At 50.9% G+C, this 19,959-nt stretch overlaps 1 protein-coding gene across 1 annotated transcript in view; it reads right to left on the bottom strand.

Moving 5' to 3' along the window:
• Positions 1-19,959, bottom strand: part of LOC144604466 (band 4.1-like protein 4B) — a 211,074-nt gene that overhangs the window by 8,125 nt on the left and 182,990 nt on the right. The window contains exons 21-24 of the mRNA XM_078418926.1: positions 17,945-18,068; positions 7,491-7,565; positions 1,866-1,913; positions 123-583 (exon numbers count right to left, since the gene is read on the bottom strand). Coding sequence (XP_078275052.1) covers positions 123-583; positions 1,866-1,913; positions 7,491-7,565; positions 17,945-18,068 — 708 coding nt within the window. The remainder of the gene's footprint in view (positions 1-122; positions 584-1,865; positions 1,914-7,490; positions 7,566-17,944; positions 18,069-19,959) is intronic.

Genomic DNA, 19,959 nt, shown 5'->3' with positions numbered 1-19,959 from the left:
TGTGAAATATACCACTCGATAATTTAGAAAATATTGAACTGGTAATTAAATGTAAAATATGTTTGAATATATTTTAAAACAAAATATGAGCAAATACAAACATTCCATTAGAGAACCATTACCTGTCTGTTGAAGATGTGGAATGTTGAACTGGTGGGAGTGGATCACTTAGATACCTAATTGCATGCAAAGGCATTACGGATGTAGAAACTCCTGGATCAGTCATATGTCTTACTGCATGCAAAGGTGTTGTGGATGATTTTCCAGGATCACTTGGATGTCTGGTGGCATGCAAAGGTGTTACTGATGATGATACTCCTGGTTCAATCAGGGGCCTTGTGACATGCAACGGTAGTACTGATGAAGATTTTCCTGGATCAGTTAGATGCCTGATGCCATGCAAAGTTGTTGAGGATGATTTTCCTGGATTAGTCAAAGGCCTAGTTGCATGTATAAATGTCACTGATGAAGATTTTGATGGGTCATTTGGAACTCTGACTACATGCAAAGGAGCTGTAGATGAGGATTTTCCAGGTGATGGTGGGAAGTCGTAACACTGCAATATGTTGTCTGTTAATTCAACCTGGAAACAATTGATAATAATTGTAAGAAATTATAATATGACTGAAAAAATCTTAAAACAATACAGTGGAGTTTCCTTGAAGGAAGGGGATCTCCTGAGTAAATATCAGATTTTTACAGATAAGCTACAGGATATATTAACATATTGCAGAAGGGTGTAAAAGCAACAGGATTGTCATAGATTGAAGTCATGGAGTAGTACACCACAGAAACAGACTCTATAACCAAACACTAAGCATTATTCTGGTAAATATCTCCTGCATCCTTTCCAAAGCCTCCATATCCTTCCTGTAATGGGGCGACCAAAACTGCATCCCAACCAAAGTCATATAAAGCTGCATCATGACTTCCTGATTCTTGCAGTCAATGCTCCAATTTGAAATCAAGCATACCATATGCCTACTTTACCACTCTATCCACTTGTGTTGTCATTTTCAGGAGTTATGGACTTGGACCCCAAGATCCCTGAATACATCAATGCCGTTAAGCATTAATTGTATATTTGTATATTTTCCTCTCACATTTGATTTCCCACAGAGCAACACATCACACTTGTTCAGTTTAAACTCCATCTGCCATTTCTCCACCCATTTCAGTAACTGATCTTTATCCCGCTGTATACTTCAACAGCCTTCATCACAGTCCATGACCCCATCAATCTTGGTGTCATCTACAAACTTACTAACCCATTTAAAAACAAGTCATTTATATATATCACAAACAGCAGCACAGATCCACACAGAACTCCACTGGTTACAGACCTCCAGCCTGAATATTGTCCTTGCACCATAATCCTCTGTCTTCTATCAGTGTGCCAGTTCTGAATCCGTACAACCAAGCCACTGTGAATCCCATGCGTCTTAATCTTATGGATCAGCCTACCATGTGGGAAAACTGTCCTGCATTCATTATTTTGGAGCTATATATCTTTAAACTGCTCTTTGTCACCGCCATTCTTGCTTCCATCTGAAAGCTACAGTTCATCTTCATGTAATTGTTTGGAATGCTGAGGTTAACTAATAACAAATAACACCCGATTCCACATTGGCAAAAATGTCAACTACTGTGCAGAAGTGTGATTAAGAGTAGTGCGAAACAGTGCAAGGAAGCATCAGCAGGTTTTTGGTAAAAGTTATAAATAACACTTGAAAATCCACTACAACGAAAGTTATGATTAATGAAGGCAGAAAAATTATAAACATATCCCAGCAGCATATTCAATATGTTGACTCTTTAAAAAAGACTTGGCTATTAAGCAGTTTTTTTTTGTTTGAAGTACTTACTGGAAATTGCTGTACAGGTGAAAAAGGATGGGCTGGTACAGTCTTTATCTGAAAATTAAAGCAGACTTTAAAACTCTGAAACAAGCAAGCTTGGTAATGAATGTGAAATGCCAGTATTGTAATTAATTACACAAAGACTGCAAAGGGTAAACCATAATTTACTCTTTGCTCATGAGAGCTATTAAGAAAAAGGAACCAAATGGCTGAATAGAAGGGGCAATAAATTTTGCTGAGTTACTCCAGCATTTTGTGTCTATCCACTATTCAATATGATTGTGGCAGATCTATATTGACCTCAATTCATTTTTTTTGCCTGTACCTCATAACTCTCAATTCCTCACTGCCCAAGGAGTATTCTAATGAGAAAACAAGCATTTTGTTTAAACAGACACACAATTCTTTCTAAAATTACAGTATATGAGCAATGAACCATGGCTAAAGCAATTTCAGTCTCGGTCTCAGAAACTCCGCCAAATTAATCAGTTCAGTTTCAGAATTTAAAAAAATTAAGTATAATTACAAATAGACATGCAAAAACTTGCAAATTACCATTTCAATTTTCATGAAAGAACACATGTAACTTTCAGTCCATTTTTTGAGTCTTAATGGTCAAACTTATACATTTGAGCAAAATGGGCTAGGTAGATTGATTCCTGATCAATCCTGAAGTAATCATCGTCAATCAAAAGGGAGATCATACTAATGGACTTGAATGAATTCATTTTTTTGGGGAGCATAGCGAAGGAAGTTATTTGAGATTTTCCAGACTTTGACCATCCTGGGTACAATGTAATTCTGCTACAACTGCATGCCATTTTGTAGTGTCATGAATGGAGATTGAAAAACACTGTAAATGCTGCAGGAAAATTATAAGGACAATAGACAATAATTTGAGCAATAGAAAGATAGTGTGGCGGCGCCCGGGGGCTAGGCCACTCCCTTGGTCATTCCACTCGGCACTCAGTGGACGGGAGGGATTAGGTCACTTCCTGGGTCAGTTCCCTTGGGTCAGGTGGTCTGGGACTATAAAAGGTTTTGGGTGTGTCGACTCACGAGTTCTTGAGTGCGGTGTTTGGTGCCTTAGGTAATAAAGTATATTAACTACTCACCTGGCGTCTGGCCTGATTACCGCGGTGACCGCACCCACTACACTGGTGACCCCGACTTTCCTTCGCAAGTCGCGATGGACCAGAACCTGCTACTACCCGACTCTTCCAGTCAGCTGCCTCTGGACCCTGTCGCCCGCGCCGCTATCCACGCTGTGTCGGTGTGGCTGCCTCCATTGTGGACCGAGGACCCCGACTTCTGGTTTGACCAGGCCGAGGCACAGTTCGCCCTGCGGGGCATAACTGCCGACGCCACTAAATACTTTCACGTGGTCAGCGCCCTCGACCCGGCCACCGCGCGCCTGGTCCGACCCTTCCTCCGCGACCCCCCGGCGACCGATAAGTACGTGGCCCTTAAAGCCTTCCTCCGTCAGCAGTTCTGCGAGGCCGAGCGGGCAACCCGGATCCTCCGAATGCCGGGCCTGGGTGACCGCCGCCCGTCGGTACTACTGGCCGACATGCTGGCACTGCTGGGCGACTACGAGCCCGGTTTCCTCTTTAAACATGATTTCCTGATGCTGCTGCCGTCCGACCTCCGCCAGCAGCTCCTCCACGACCCGTTCCCCAACATGCAGGCGTTGGGCAGGCGCGCCGATGAGCTCATGATGGCCCGTCACCTGGCCCTCGACGCGTTGGAAGTCCATCCAACGGCCGACGACTACCCGCAGGTAGGAGCCTCAATCGCCCGCATCACTACCGCTCCCCGACAGCCTTCCCAACGGTATTCGGCTTCAGCAGCTCACCCAGCCGGCGGCGCGTCTTTTTCGCACGGCCCGCCTGCAGTTCCCCCACCCGCCACCGGAGGTCGCTGGTGGTCGGACCCGGGGGTCACGCGCAGCATGCCGGCAGTTCCTCCATACGCCACCGGAGGTCGCTGGTGGTCGGATCGGCCTGCACAGCCGCCCGTTTTCACGGAAGCCAGCAGAGGGGGCTGGTGCTACATCCATCGGCGGTGGGGCCCTTCGGCCCATCAATGCCGGCAGCCCTGTTCGTTCCCGGGAAACGCAGAGGCCGGCCGTCAGTGATTGCTTTGGCGGCCGGCCAGATTCATCGTGTGTTTGCGTGGGACCGCCGCTCTGGGGCCCGTTTCCTTGTGGACACCGGGGCGGAGGTGAGTGTTGTTCCCCCTTCGCGTGTTGACCTCCGCAGTGGCAACCGCGGTCCCCTCTTCGCCGCAGCCAACGGGACCTCAATCCGATCATATGGTGTGCGCACGATCTCCCTCAACTTCGGCGCGAGCAGCTTCTCGTGGCCATTCGTGATCGCGGATATGTCCCAGCCGCTGCTGGGTGCGGATTTCCTACGGGCACATTCCCTGCTCGTGGACGTTAAGCGGCAGCGTTTAGTGCACTCTGTCACTCTGCAGCCCATTTTCCTCCGCTTGGGTGACCCGGTCGTGCTTCCTGATGGGCCCCTGTTGTCCGTGGACGCCGCGATCTCACGAATTCTGGCCGAATTCCCCGATATTCTGGACCCCCGGTTCCACTCCGCCGCCCCGAAGCATGGGGTGGTACACCATATAACCACTACTGGCCCGCCCTTGTACGCCTGGGCGCGGCATCTTCCACCGGACAAGCTCCGTCTCGCTCGGGAGGAGTTCCGCCTTATGGAGTCACTGGGGATCGTGCGCCGTTCAGACAGCCCGTGGGCGTCCCCGCTCCATATGGTCCCCAAGGCAGACGGTGGTTGGCGTTCTTGCGGGGATTACTGCCGGCTTAACGATGCCACAATCGCCGACAGGTATCCGGTCCCTCACATCCAGGATTTTAATGCACACCTGGCTGGCGCCACAGCATTTTCCAAGGTCGACCTGGTGCGTGGCTATAACCAGATTCCAGTCCACCCCGACGACGTTCCCAAGACGGCAATCGTGACGCCATTTGGCCTATTCGAATTCCTCCGCATGCCGTTCGGACTCAAGAACGCTGCGCAAGCCTTTCAGCGGCTTATGGACTGCGTGTGCCGTGGCCTGGAATTCGTTTTCGTATACCTGGACGACATTTTGGTGGCGAGCCGCTCGAGACAGGAGCATTTTGCCCATCTCCGCCAGTTATGCCAACACCTTAGCGATCATGGGCTGGCCATCAACATCACCAAATGCCGTTTCGGGGTGGCATCCATCGAATTCCTGGGCCACCACGTGACCCCGCACGGGGCGTTGCCGCTCCCAAACAAGGTGGACGCGGTGCGCCAGTTTCCACGCCCGACGACCGTGAAGTGCCTCCAGGAGTTCGTGGGAATGGTGGCCTTTTACCACCGATTTGTGCCGTCTGCAGCCCGGATCATGCGCCCGCTGTTCCACCTCATGGCGGGCAAGCGCAGGGAGGTCGAATGGACCGACGATGCGGTGGCGGCGTTCCAACACGCCAAGGAAGCCCTGGCTGCGGCCACGATGCTCGTGCATCCACGGGCTGATGCACCAACCAGCCTGACGGTCGACGCTTCGGAAGTAGCGGTTGGGGCGGTGTTCGAACAGCACACGGATGGGTGTTGGAAGCCTCTCGCTTTCTTCAGTAGGCACCTCAGCGGCGCACAGCGGAACTACAGTGCTTTTGACCGCGAGCTCCTTGCCCTTTACCTTGCGGTCCGCCACTTCCGCTATTTTCTCGAGGGGCGGACTTTCACCGCGTACACGGACCACAAGCCCCTCACCTTTGCTTTCGCCAAGGTTTCCGACCCGTGGTCAGCTCGCCAGCAGCGGCAGCTGGCTTACGTCTCGGAATACACTACCTCCATCCGTTTCATCGGGGGTAAAGACAACCGGGTGGCCGACGCCTTGTCTCGACCCGCGGTCCACGCCGTCCTGCAAATGGCCGATGGAATCGACTACTCAGCCCTGGCGGCGGCCCAGTTGTCCGATAATGAGATGTCCGCCTACCGTACCGCCGTTTCGGGCCTCAGGTTGGAGGACGTTCCCTGTGGCACTGGGGGCGCAACGCTGCTTTGCGATGTGTCCGCCGGGCAGCCACGCCCAATCGTGCCTGTTGCCTGGCGACGCCGGGTGTTCGAGGTGCTCCACGGGCTGTCCCACCCTTCCATTCGGGCGAAGACGACCCTCGTGGCTTCCCGTTTCGTTTGGCACGGGTTACGCAAGCAGGTTGGGTATTGGGCGCGCACCTGCATCCCGTGCCAAACTGCAAAGGTACAGCGGCATGTGCGTGCGCCGCTCCAGGAGTTCCCGTCCCTCACCACCGTTTTGACCACATCCATGTGGACATCGTGGGGCCGCTGCCGCCTTCTCGGGGTTTTACCTACCTCCTGACAATGGTGGACCGTTTCACGCGGTGGCCGGAGGCAGTTCCACTGCCGGACACGTGTGCCTCTACTTGTGCCCGTGCCTTGGCGGCAAATTGGATTGCCAGATTTGGGGTTCCGCTCGACATTACGTCCGACAGGGGGCCACAATTCACCTCCGAGCTGTGGTCATCCATGGCCCAACTGCTGGGGGTTAACCTGCACCGCACCACAGCGTACCATCCGCAGGCGAACGGCCTGGTGGAGCGTTTCCACCGCCAGCTCAAGGCCGCTCTGAAGGCCCGGCTCGTTGGCCCGGACTGGGTTGACGCGTTGCCGTGGGTTTTACTGGGTGTCCGCACCGCCCCCAAGGAGGACTTGGCCACCTCCTCGGCGGAATTGGTGTACGGGGCTCCGCTGACGGTGCCCGGGGAGTTCGTTCCCTCCGCCTAGGGTCAGGCAGAACAGCCCTCGGCCGCCCTGCAACGCCTTCGGGAGGCGGTGGGCTCGCTGGCGCCAGTGCCGACGTCTCGCCACGGTTCGCTGCGGTCACATGTCCCTTCCGCCCTGCAGGACTGTCCTTTTGTTTTCCTGCGTCGGGATGCCCACCGGACACCCTTTCAGCGGCCTTATGAGGGACCGTTGAAAGTGCTGGAGCGGGGCTCTGCCACCTTCGTGTTGGACATGGGGGGTCGTCCTGAGACGGTCTCTCTTTCGCGGCTGAAGCCGGCGCACGTGGACGTTAGCCAGCCGGTTCTACTGGCGCAGCCTCGCCCTCGGGGTCGTCCCACGTCCCGGCCCTTACCCCCGGAGTTCCCGCGGGTGCCTTCCCCTGGCGGGGTGGTTCCGGTTCCTGCGCCCGCCGTGGCGCGCATACGGGCTGGCCGTTTTGTCCGTCCCCCTGTCCGTTTCGTGCCTTCGGTTCTTGGGGGGGGGGGGGGGTCCTGTGGCGGCGCCTGGGGGCTAGGCCACTCCCTTGGTCATTCCACTCGGCACTCAGTGGACGGGAGGGATTAGGTCACTTCCTGGGTCAGTTCCCTTGGGTCAGGTGGTCTGGGACTATAAAAGGTTTTGGGTGTGTCGACTCACGAGTTCTTGAGTGCGGTGTTTGGTGCCTTAGGTAATAAAGTATATTAACTACTCACCTGGCGTCTGGCCTGATTACCGCGGTGACCGCACCCACTACAATAGCATAATTTCTATGAACAATCAAAAGACTGTTTTGGGGAGATTTAATTGATTGGTGGTGTTTTGCAATGCAAAATGACAGATATTAAATACAGACCAGAGGGGTAGCTTCAGTGAAGTCCATAAGTAGATCCCCTGGACTGGCCAAATCGGTTTGGTCTTCTTCCGAATTCTTTTGATAAAAAACAAGTGTTATAAATTTTCATAAGGAAATGTTTAGAACAATTTGGGCCTACTTCACATTATATTTACGAAGAATTTACTTTAATTTGTAAAATTCCTCACATGAAAAGGGAAAATACAAAGTTCTAGAAAGTGTGCTCCGTATATAAATGGAGTGCTAATAATGTGAAATGCTAATGTAACACAGAGAGCTAATATGCTTAACTAACATGCAAATGAAAGAACCAGACTCAAAATATAGTGCAACATTGAAAGATTAGTGGAGTAAATTGCTGATGGTTGTGTACTTGTGAGTGGTCCCAGAGAATGAAAAAGTGGGATTTAGATACAAAACGTTGAGTTTCACTGTAAAGTGTTTCAGTGAATAATTGGAGAGGGTACAGAAAAGATTTAACAAAAAGATTCCAGGCATGAGGGACTTTAAATGTGAATAGACTGGACCAGCTAAGGTTTCCTGGAACAAAGGCATTTTGTGAGGATCTGGTTGGGGAAACTCTCAAACTCTATTGTCGGAGTACATAGATGAAAATTATTCGTATTGGTGTTGGGGTCAAGTACTTGCAGATATAGAAGATGATTAGCAAAAAATAAAAAATAGTGTGATGTTAAAAAATGCTCACAGGATGTGGAGTAACTTTCAAAGGCAGTAAAGGCAGCGATTTTAACTGCAACACTCAGCAAGGAACTGGATAAATATCTGAAAGGAAAGAATCTGCAGGGTTAAAGAACGGGAGTGGGGGAGCAAGGGATGCAAGTAGCTGTTTTGTTCTTCCATTGGCCTGATGGACCGTAAGGCTTCCAGTAACCATTCTGTGATTCAATTCCAATCAGATACAGCCACAATGCCTCTCATAGACAACCTTGGACTTCAGGATCACACAAAGAATAGCAACATTGCCAATTTAAAGAGGATAACCTCAGTATTACCCAACATTTCTGATAATTTCAAAACCCAATTCTGAGGAAGCTGGAAAATTAAAGGGGTGATATTATTAAGGTCATAAGAGACAGGAATAGAATTATGCCATTCAGCCCATCGTCTATGTCATTCAACCATGGCTGATCTATCTCTCCTAACTTCATTCTCCTGCCTTATCCCCATAATATCTGACACCCATAATAATCAAGAACCTATCTATCTCTGCCTTAAATATATCCATCAACTTGGCCTCCACAGCCTTCTGTGGCAAAGAATTTCACAGATTCACCATCCTCTGTCTAAAAGAAATTCCTCCTCATCTCCTTCTTAAAGGAACGACTTTTAGTTCTGAGGCCATGACCTCTAGTCCTAGACTCTCCAACTAGTGGAAACATCCTCTCCACATCCACTCTATCTAAGCCTTTCACTATTCGATGTTTCAATGAGGTCCCCCCTCATCCTTCTAAACTCCAGTGAGTACAGGCCCAATGTCGTCAAACGCTCATCATATGTTAACCCACTCATTCCTGGGATCATGCTTGTAAACCTCCTCTGGGCCTCTCCAGAGCCAGCAAATCCTTCCTCGGATATGGGGCCCAAAATTGCTCACAATATACCAAATGCGGCCTGACCAGCGCACATCACACCTCAGATGTGCTTAACGTTAGAATATTCAATGATATATAAGGGAACATCAACCTGCTAATATGTGCTCGGCTCCATGTTTATGGCAGCTGGTTGCATGCAAGTCTCTGTCATAACTAAAAAGGCAATACGGGGAGAAAAGATGAGGTATGAGGGTAAGCTAGCCAATAATATGAAGGAGGATGGTAACAGCTATTTTAGGTATGTGAAGAGGAAAAAAATGTGGGTCCCTTGAAGTCAGAAGCAGGGGAATTTATTATGGGGAACAAGGAAATGGCAGACGAGTTGAACTTTGGATCTGTCTTCTCTAAGGAACATACAAACAATCTCCCAGATGTTCTAGTGGCCAGAGATCCTAGGGTGACGGAGGAACTGAAGGAGATTCACATTAGGCGGGAAATGGTGTTGGATAGACTGATGGGACTGAAGGCTAATAAATCCCCAGGGCCTGATGGTCTACATCCCAGAGTACTTAAGGAGGTGGCTCTAGAAATCATGGATGCATTCGTGATCATTTTCCAATGTTCTATAGATTCAGGATCAGTTCCTGTGGATTGGAGGGTAGCTAATGTTATCCCACTTTTTAAGAAAGGAGGGAGAGAGAAAACGGGAAATTATAGACCAGTTAGTCTGACATCAGTGGTGGGGAAGATGCTGGAATCAATTATAAAATACGGAATTGCGGAGCATTTGGATAGCAGTAACAGCATTGTTCCGAGTCGGCATGGATTTCCGAAGGGGAAATCATGCTTGACTAATCTTCTGGGATTTTTTGAGGATGTAACTAGGAAAACTGACAGGGGAGAGACGGTGGATGTGGTGTACCTCGACTTTCAGAAAGCCTTCGACAAGGTTCCACATAGGAGATTAGTGGGCAAAATTAGAGCACATGGTATTGGGGGTAGGGTACTGACATGAATAGAAAATTGGTTGATAGACAGAAAGCAAAGAGTGGGGATAAATGGGTCCCTTTCAGAATGGCATGCAGTGACTAGTGGGGTCGGTGCAAGGCTCGGTGCTGGGACCGCAGCTATTTACAATATACATTAATGACTTGGATGAAGGGATTAAAAGTACCATTAGCAAATTTGCAGATGATACAAAATTGGGTGGTAGTGTGAGCTGTGAGGAAGATGCTATGAGGTTGCAGGGTGACTTGGACAGGTTGTGTGAGTGGGCAGATGCATGGCAGATGCAGTTTAATGTGGATAAGTGTGAGGTTATCCACTTTGGTGGTAAGAATAGGAAGGCAGATTATTATCTGAATGGTATCACGTTAGGAAAAGGGGACATACAACGAGATCTGGGTGCCCTAGTGCATCAGTCACTGAAAGGAAGCATGCAGATACAGCAGGCAGTGAAGAAAGCCAATGGAATGTTGGCCTTCATAACAAGAGGAGTTGAGTATAGGAGCAAAGAGATCCTTCTGCAGTTGTATAGGGCCCTAGTGAGACCGCACCTGGAGTACTGTGTGCAGTTTTGGTCTCCAAATTTGAGGAAGGATATTCTTGCTATTGAGGGCGTGCAGCGTTGGTTTACTAGGTTAATTCCCGGAACGGCGGGACTGTCATATGTTGAAAGACTGGAGCGGCTAGGCTTGTATACACTGGAATTTAGAAGGATGAGAGGGGATCTTATTGAAACATATAAGATTATTAAGGGATTGGACACGTTAGAGGCAGGAAACATGTTCCCAATGTTGGGGGAGTCCAGAACCAGTGGCCACAGTTTAAGAATAATGGGTAGGCTATTTAGAACGGAGATGAGGAAAAACCTTTTCAGTCAGAAAGTTGTAAATCTGTGGAATTCATTGCCTCAGAAGGCAGTGGAGGCCAATTTTCTGAATGCATTCAAGAGAGAGCTAGAGCTCTTAAGGATAGCGGAGACAGGGGGTATGGGGAGAAGGCAGGAACGGGGTAATGATTGAGAATGATCAGCCATGATCACATTGAATGGTGGTGCTGGCTCGAAGGGCCGAATGGCCTACTCCTGCACCTATTGTCTATTGTCTATAATTCTGTGAAGTGGAACAATTCATTGTAACATTTACGAAGTTTGCATGTTCTCCACGTAACCTGCATGGGTTTTCTCCGGGAACTCCGGTTTTTTCCCACACTTCAAAGATGTACAGGTTTGTAGGTTAATTGGCTTGGTAAAATTGTAAATTGTCCCTTGTGTGTGTAGCTTGGTTTCAATGTGCAGAGACTGCTGGTCGGTGCGGACTCGGTGGGCCGAAGGGCCTGTTTCCGCGCTATATCTCTAAACAATACTGCTTGTAAGTTTGGAGGAGCTGGGGAATTTGATTGTTTCCTCAAATAAACCAAATGCACTCTAGTTGCCTCTCTTTTCATGGCCTCACATCCTTCCCTACTTCCCGATTACCAGAGAAATGATCCCCATTTTTCATTCTCTATCTTTCAGCATCAAACCCTAATTTTGCTCTGCAAACATTGCCTCCCTTCCACATCCAATCACCAAATGGCAGTGTTACTCTCACATCTTTGCCTCCCTCCTATCATGCCACCATATCTCTGAGTGTAAGGACTCTACCTTGGGTTCTCCAGTTTGAGCGATAGCTGACCAGGAACCAGAAATTGAGAAATGAAATTGTGCTGTTAAATTCCAGCAAATTCCAAGCTTCGTTCACAAAATACTAGGCATCCAAAATTAGGCTAATTGTACCAAAACAACAAATTAGTCTTCTTGCAGGTTGTAAGAGCCCAGAGAAAGTAATTTTGCTGATGCCTATCCCTTTTCTGATAATTAAAAGTAGAAAATTATATTGCTCCTAAATTTGTTAGAAATTCACCACCTCATTGAACTGGATTAGTACATGGAGCCAATGGAAATGCTACATTGTTGCACTGAGGTATGGGCAGGTTACTCTAAGATTCATTTACAGAACAATCATGAAGTTTAAATAGGCCGTTCAACAGAACATAATGTGAAGTATGTTTATCATAAACCCGAACTATAATTCACTCCAAAAATAGACAAAGTGCTGGAGTAACTCAGCGGGTCAGGCAACATCTCTGGAGAAAATGGATGGGTGACATTTCGGGTTGGAACCTTCTTCAGACTACACACGTATAATTCACTCCTTTGGGAACGTTACCTTTCTTTCAGAAGGGGTGCATTGATACTTTGGATCAGGATATATTCACAGACACGTGGAACTGCAGGGTGTCTTAACTTTTTACACCACAGTTTCTGTCATACACCCAGTCACACGGACAGGCTGCCCTACCATGTATTAAGGAACTGAACAGCAGGATATGTGGGATGGGGGGAGGTCAGATTTGACTGATCAGACTGGATGCCTTGCAGCCTGCTTTGGCAACATGAAAACCGAGGAACATAGAAGGTTATAAAAAGTGGTGGACCATTACCAGTACTGACATCTCTACCAAAGGGATCTATATGATACAATGCCTATAAGAGACACTGCCTCAAAAAAGATAGCTAGCAGCATCATGGACCCACATCACCCTGGCCATGCTCTCATCTCAATCGGAAAGAAGGTATAGGAGTCTGAAAAATTACCTCTTTAATAATAACTTCTTCCCAACAACCATTAGGGTCTTGAACATTACAAACACTAAGCTATGAACAGTCTTGCTTGCACTAATATTGAGGTTTTTAATTTGATGATTTTTTACTGTTTATGATCTGTGAGAACTGTGTTTTCCTGTTACACTGCCTCAAGTAAGAATTTTATCTTTCCGTTGACTCTCATGACTTCAGAGGGGTGTAGCATGAACATTCCTGGAGGAAAACATCCTGGCCCACATGATGCACAATAAAATTACTTACCCAGTTGATTTGTGCTTAGCTCATTAAATCATAACTTCACCTCTTGCTCAAGTTGACAGAACAAATTCCAGATTATCATTCTTCTCCAACCTGTTCCCTGATTTATCCCCTTTCATGTGCTAGTGTATGTAAAGTTGTGGCATGGTCATTCTGTAATTTTAGTTTGGAAGAATCATTTCGATCATTGCTGAGCTGGGGACTTGCTCCGTGCTTTCTGATTTTCTTATATTATAACAGTGTGGCGCGTCGGTAGAGGCCCGAAATAAAGGCAAGGAGCCAGGTATTTTGGGGGCGTTATGGTTTTAATACACGGTTATCAGACGGGTCGAGTCTGCCGGAATGGCTTCGCGCCCAAAACCTTGTCCTTATATATGTAGTCCGGACCGCCCTCCTGGACTGGTCCATTTCCGTGCCGAGGGGTCGGTAGTGGTATGGCCCGACCCTTGGGAGCCGCCACAGGACCCCCCTCCAGAACCGGAGACACGAAGCGCACTGGTGGTCGCACAACCCGACCGGACCGCGTACGGTAATCGGTCGACAGAGGGGCCGGCGGAGGCACAGTTGGAGGGACAGGTGGACGGACCCGCAAAGGTGGGCGACCTCGTGGCCGAGGCTGGGCAACCCGCACCGGTTGGTCAATGTCTAAGTGGGCCGGCTTCAGGCGGTCAATTGACACTGCCTCCGGCCGGCCCCCCATGTCCAAAACAAAGGTTGTCTGTCCGTGCTCCAGCACCCGGTACGGGCCCGCATACGGCCTCTGGAGTGGCATCCGGTGGGCGTCACGGCGCAGGAACACAAAGGCACAGTCCCGAAGGGCCGATGGCACGTAAGGGCGGAATGTCCCTTGGCGGGACGTCGGCACAGGTGCGAGCTTGCCAACTCGCTCTCGGAGGCGCTGTAGGGTGGATGAGGACGGTTCCTCTCGCCCCGGCAACGAGGGCACAAACTCCCCGGGCTCCGCTGACGATGAAGCCAGGTCCTCCTTGGGCGCAGTCCGGATGCCCAGCAAAACCCATGGTAGCTCGTCCATCCAGTCGGGGCCGGAGAGTCGCGCCTTCAACACTGTCTTCAGCTGCCGGTGGAAACTCTCCACCAGGCCGTTTGCCTGCGGGTGATAGGCCGTGATGTGGTGCAGCCGCACGCCCAACAGGTGGGCCATGGCCGACCACAGCTCGGAGGTGAACTGTGGCCCCCGGTCCGATGAGATGACCACCGGCACCCCAAAGCGAGCAATCCAGTGCGCGGCCAACGCACGAGCGCATGTGGCTGTTGATGTATCGGCCAGCGGTATGGCCTCCGGCCATCGCGTGAAGCGGTCCACCACCGTGAGGAGGTGGGTGATGCCCCGGGACGGCGGGAGCGGGCCCACAATGTCCACGTGCAGGTGGTCGAAACGTCGGCAGGGTAGACCGAACTCCTGGAGTGGCGCCCGGACGTGGCGTTGAATCTTTGCCGTCTGGCACGGAATGCAGGTGCGGGAACAGTGGCCAACCTGCTTGCGCAGACCATGCCACATGAACCGCGCAGCTACCAGTGCGGTCGTCGCCCGGATGGAGGGGTGAGCCAGCCCGTGGACCACGTCGAACACCCTCTGGCGCCACGCGGCCGGGACGATGGGGCGCGGCTGACCTGCCGACACATCGCACAGTATCGTCGCTCCTCCGGGTCCGAGGGGAACATCCTCAAGGCGAAGGCCAGAGATGGCAGTCCGGTAGGCGGGCATCTCCCCGTCCGTTAGCTGGGCCTCCGCCAGGGCAGAATAATCAATGCCGGGCGCCACTTCTAACACGGCATTGATGGCGGGACGAGACAACGCGTCGGTCACCCGGTTTTCCTTCCCCTCGATGAAGCGGATGGAGGTAGTGAATTCCGAGATGTACGCCAACTGGCGCTGCTGTCGGGCAGACCATGGGTCGGAGACCTTTGCCAGGGCGAACGTGAGCGGCTTGTGGTCCATGTAAGCGGTGAACGGGCGGCCCTCCAGAAAATAGCGGAAGTGACGAACGGCCAGGTACAGGGCGAAGAGCTCGCTGTCGAAGGCGCTGTACTTCATTTGGGCGTTGTTGAGGTGCCGGCTGAAGAAGGCCAGGGGGCGCCAACCCCCGTCCGTCAGTTGCTCCAGTACGGCACCAACCGGCAACTCTGAGGCGTCCACCGTAAGGGCTGTCGGGGCATCCTCCCGTGGGTGAACCAGCAGCACAGCCCGAGCCAGGGCCTCCTTTACGTCATCAAAAGCCGTTACCGCCTCGTCGGTCCACACGACGTTCTTACGCTTGCCCGCCAGCAGCTCGTATAGCGGCCGCATGATGTGGGCCGCGGATGGCAGGAACCGGTGATAAAAGGCCACCATGCCGACGAACTCCTGCAGGCCACGCACCGAGGACGGACGGGGAAACCGGCGGATGGCGTCTACTTTGTCCGGCAGGGGAACCGCGCCTTGCGAGGACACACGGTGGCCGAGAAAGTCAATTGTGGCCACGCCAAAGCGGCACTTGGCGAGGTTTATAGCCAACCTGTGCTCGCTGAGCCGCTGAAAGAGCTGCCGGAGGTGGGCACAGTGCTCCTGCCGCGAGCGGCTGGCTACCAACATGTCGTCGAGGTAGACGAACAGGAAATCCAGCCCGCGACACACGCCGTTCATTAATCGTTGGAATGACTGCGCGGCGTTCTTGAGGCCGAACGGCATCCGTACGAACTCGTAGAGTTCTAACGGCGTGATTGCCGTCTTGGGCACATCCTCCGGGTGGACCGGGATCTGGTTGTAGCCTCGCACCAGATCCACCTTCGAGAATATCGTGGCCCCAGCCAAATGGGCGTTGAAGTCCTGGATGTGAGGCACGGGGTATCGGTCCTCGGCGGTAGCGACGTTCAGCCGCTGATAATCCCCGCAAGGTCTCCAGCCCCCGTTTGCCTTGGGGACCATGTGGAGTGGGGATGCCCATGGGCTGTTGGAAGGGCGGACGATCCCCAAGGACTCCATCGTGCAGAACTCCTGTCGTGCCAGGCGTAGCTTCTCAGGCGGCAGTCGGCGTACTCGTGCGTGGAGGGGTGGGCCGGTAGTTATTATGTAATGGAACACCCCGTGCTTGGGGGTCGACGACCGGAATTGCGGGGCCATAATATCTGGAAACTCCGCCAGAACCCGAGCGAAATGGGAGTCCATGGACGACAGCGGGCGTACAATGGGCTCATTCAGCCGCAGCGCAATGGGCTCCATCGTGGCGGAGTGGACCAAGCGCTGCTGCCTGACGTCCACCAGGAGAGAAAGAGCCCGCAGAAAGTCAGCCCCTAGCAACGGCTGAGAGACGTCGGCGATAGTAAACTGCCACGTGAAATGACTGGCGCCGAAAACGATGTGGACCGTGCGGACGCCATAAGTCCGAATGTGGCTCCCGTTTGCAGCGGTGAGGATGGGCCCTCGCTTCCCAGAACGAATGTCCAGCCGCGAAGAGGGCAGGACGCTCAGCTCCGCCCCGGTATCCACGAGGAAGCGGCCCCCGGAGCGCCGATCCCAGGCGAAGAGGCGGTGAATCTGGCCGGCCGCCGCGGGGACTATTGGCAGCCGGCCCCGGCGTTTCCCGGGAACGTGCATGGCTGGCGTCATTGTCGGACTGCAGCACCCCAGCGCTGGTGGTAATAACACCAGTGCCTCCTGCTGGTGCTGGCTGGAGCCTGCTGGTGTGGGACTGCAGGTGCATGTGCGGGTGCAGGACCCGCAATGGCCACCGGGGGCAATCTCACAGACCTCCGGGGCATAGCTGTCACTCCTTCCACAGCTCCCCCGCCCGACCGGAGAAAATCGGGCGCTGCTTGAGTGACGTTTAGCGCGCTGACGTCATCACGGCGCGCCGCCCACAACGCGTCCGCGCACCTGCCGAGGGCCCGGGTGTCTGCAAAGGAGGCGTCGGTGAGCTGCAGGCGAATGTCGGCCGGCAGCAGGTGCAGGTAAGTGTACTCAAACATCAGGCAAGGTCTGTGCCTGTCGAGCAACGCGACCATCTCCTTCAGGAGGCTAGATGGGCGCCGATCACCGAGGCCTGGCATGTGGAGGAGCCTTTCGGCCCGCTCCATTCGGGTTAGCCCGTAAGTTTGGAGCAGCAGCTCCTTCAGGGCTGTGTACTTATCGTGGGCCGGTGGGTCCTGGAGGAACTCCGTGGCCTCTTCGGCTGTGTCCTGGTCAAGGGCTCCCACCAGGTGGAAGAAACGGGTGTCATCCGATGTGATGCCCCGCAGCTGGAACTGGGCCTCCGCTTGGTAAAACCAAACGCGAGCCCGGGTGGTCCAGAAAGTCGGGAGCTTGATTGCTACCGCGTCGACAGCTGCGGCCTAGTCGGCCTGCGAGCTGGACGGACAGTCGGCTTTTGATCTTGTGTCCATCTTACTGTGAATGGACTGTCGAGGTCACCAATGTGGCGCGTCGGTAGAGGCCCGAAATAAAGGCAAGGAGCTAGGTATTTTGGGGGCGTTATGGTTTTAATACACGGTTATCAGACGGGTCGAGTCTGCCGGAATGGCTTTGCGCCCAAAACCTTGTCCTTATATATGTAGTCCGGACCGCCCTCCTGGACTGGTCCATTTCCGTGCCGAGGGGTCGGTAGTGGTATGGCCCGACCCTTGGGAGCCGCCACAACAGCAGATATATTTGTAAATAATTCATTATGTCTGAATCCATTTTGGATGTCCACAAAATATATCGATGCCCTACAAATGCAAGTTCTTTATCATTTTTGCATACTTAATTTGGTCTGCACAGAATATATCATACCATTACATTGGAGTTTGGGTTCACGAACTACTGCTATAATCTGGAAAAAAACGCTGACATATAACACAGCTATTATACAATAACAATAATAAAATATTGTAGACAAAGGATAACACTATATTTCAACTAACAATACAGAAATGGTTAAACATGTATTTAAGAATCTTATTGTTTTGTTTTTAGTGGGGAATTTCTTGATAAAATAACCTTAATGCAATGTCCATACCTTGATGCAGGTGGGGTACTGTAACTGTCGAACATCAGCAGTGGATGGTTTATTGAGAGGGGGAGGACTGCTTCGTGTGGCTGCAGCTAAGGCAGGAGGCAGGTCATCCTCATCACTATGATTACTGTAAGGAATGAGAAAGGACATTCTTATAAAAACAGTCATCTGCAATCAACAAGCAACATTGTAATTTCCAAAGGTGGTGAGATAAGAACAGAAGCATGAAATGTGAAGCCAGTGGAAGTGACATAGGTGGAAGGTGACGCGAGGTGGGGGTGGGGGGAGGTGGATGAAGGGACAGGATTGTGGAAGAAATGGGTGCACATCCAGGTGAGGCAAATGAAAGAGGAGGGAAGGTGGGGTGTTTGTTGGTTAGTTACCTAAAATTGGAGAATACATTGTTGCAAGCTACCCAAGTGGAAGATGAGGTGCTATTCCTCTGGTTTGCATGTGACATCACTTTGGCCACAGATTAGTTTTTTTTCATGATTTCCCAATCATCTGCAAATCAAAACCTCCCGTCTCTATCCACCTATCACTTGCCAGATTTTGTCCTTCCCCCACCCCTCTTCAAGCTTCTCCCCCTTGTCAATCTGAAGAAGGGTCCCAACCCAAAACAATGCCTATTTATGTTCTCCAGATGTGTCGCCTGACCCATGGAGTTACTTCAACACTTGGTGTCTTTTTTGTAAACCAACAACTGCAGTTCCTTGTGTTTCCAAGTTTATCCAACCTAATCTTAGAGCTGTAGGAAAGAACTACAATGCTGGTTTAAATCGAAGGGAGACACAAAATGCTGGGAGTAACTTCAATCTGAAGAAGGGTCTTGGCCCGAAACGTCACCCATTCCTTCTCTCCAGAGATGCTGCCTATCCCGGTGAGTTACTCCAGCAGTTTGTGTCTACCTAATCTTAGAGCTAATGTACTCCAATCCAGGCAACATCTTGGTGAACCTCTTCTGCACCCTCTCCAGAGCCTCAACAACTTTCTCTCAAGAAGCACTCAAACACTATTAGGGCCAGCTTATCGTCTTTCTTATCAAGCCCCAAAGCTGCCGTTGATGTGGAATAGTTGGAACGATATTTTCATGACGCAAACAATCAACAACTGAGATCTCCACGTTTCATTTGAAGTTAGTCGTTTATTTGAAGTTGCAATATAACATATTGACATATCTCTTGTCATCGACTTGTTATTGATTAGTTTGGTAAAAATCTAATGTCCTACCGTATCCTACGTGACATATACAAACTGTCAGATCTTATCTCCAGCAGATATTTCTTGCTGATCTATCAGCAGGTTCTTTTAGCCGATTTTATCGGCAGCTTCTTCTGGCTGGTCTTCTATCAGCTTCTTCTTCACGTGAACTGAACAAATACGTCGGAGCTGGAAGCTCTCTGGCTCCGCCAGACCATACGTAAGCATAGTATTAACTTTTAGTGTCCAAAATAGTACAGCAGGATACAAAATAATATCTATATATTACGAAAACTCTGTGTACGTGTGTATGCGTGTATTTGTGCAGCATAACTTTTGTCGTTCGCACAGCCAAAACGGTACACCATAGTGCCACAATTTTTGCACCACCTTACTCACCATTATCCTGGGCATATAATGTAAAAAACTCTCTTTCAATTTGAAGCTATATTTTTAAAGCTAGAGAGATTTTAAAGTTTAAAAATATCCTTTCTAACCCATTTCTTCAAGGTCTTCAGCGTGCGACGTCACAATGGCACCCGTGCGCCTATGAGAGATGAGCTCGCGCTCTCCCCCGCCCCCCCCCCCGGTATTCAGCGTGTGATGTCACAATGGGACATGCACGTCTTCGAGAGATCAGCTCACTCTCGCCCCCCCCCCACCGGACCTTTAACTAATGCGCTCCCCCCTCCCTGGGAGCACCGCCGTGCGTCCCGGCATGCCTCGTGCCGGACATTCCTCAGATCGGGCTGCGCTGACCGCCGGGAGGTGTAGTCACCTCTCCCGCACCCGCCACCCGCCCGACTGACTGACGGCAG

Source organism: Rhinoraja longicauda, chromosome 2 (assembly GCF_053455715.1).
Source record: "Rhinoraja longicauda isolate Sanriku21f chromosome 2, sRhiLon1.1, whole genome shotgun sequence".
NCBI classification, from domain to species: domain Eukaryota; kingdom Metazoa; phylum Chordata; class Chondrichthyes; order Rajiformes; family Arhynchobatidae; genus Rhinoraja; species Rhinoraja longicauda.
This window is presented reverse-complemented; position numbering and strand designations above follow the sequence as displayed.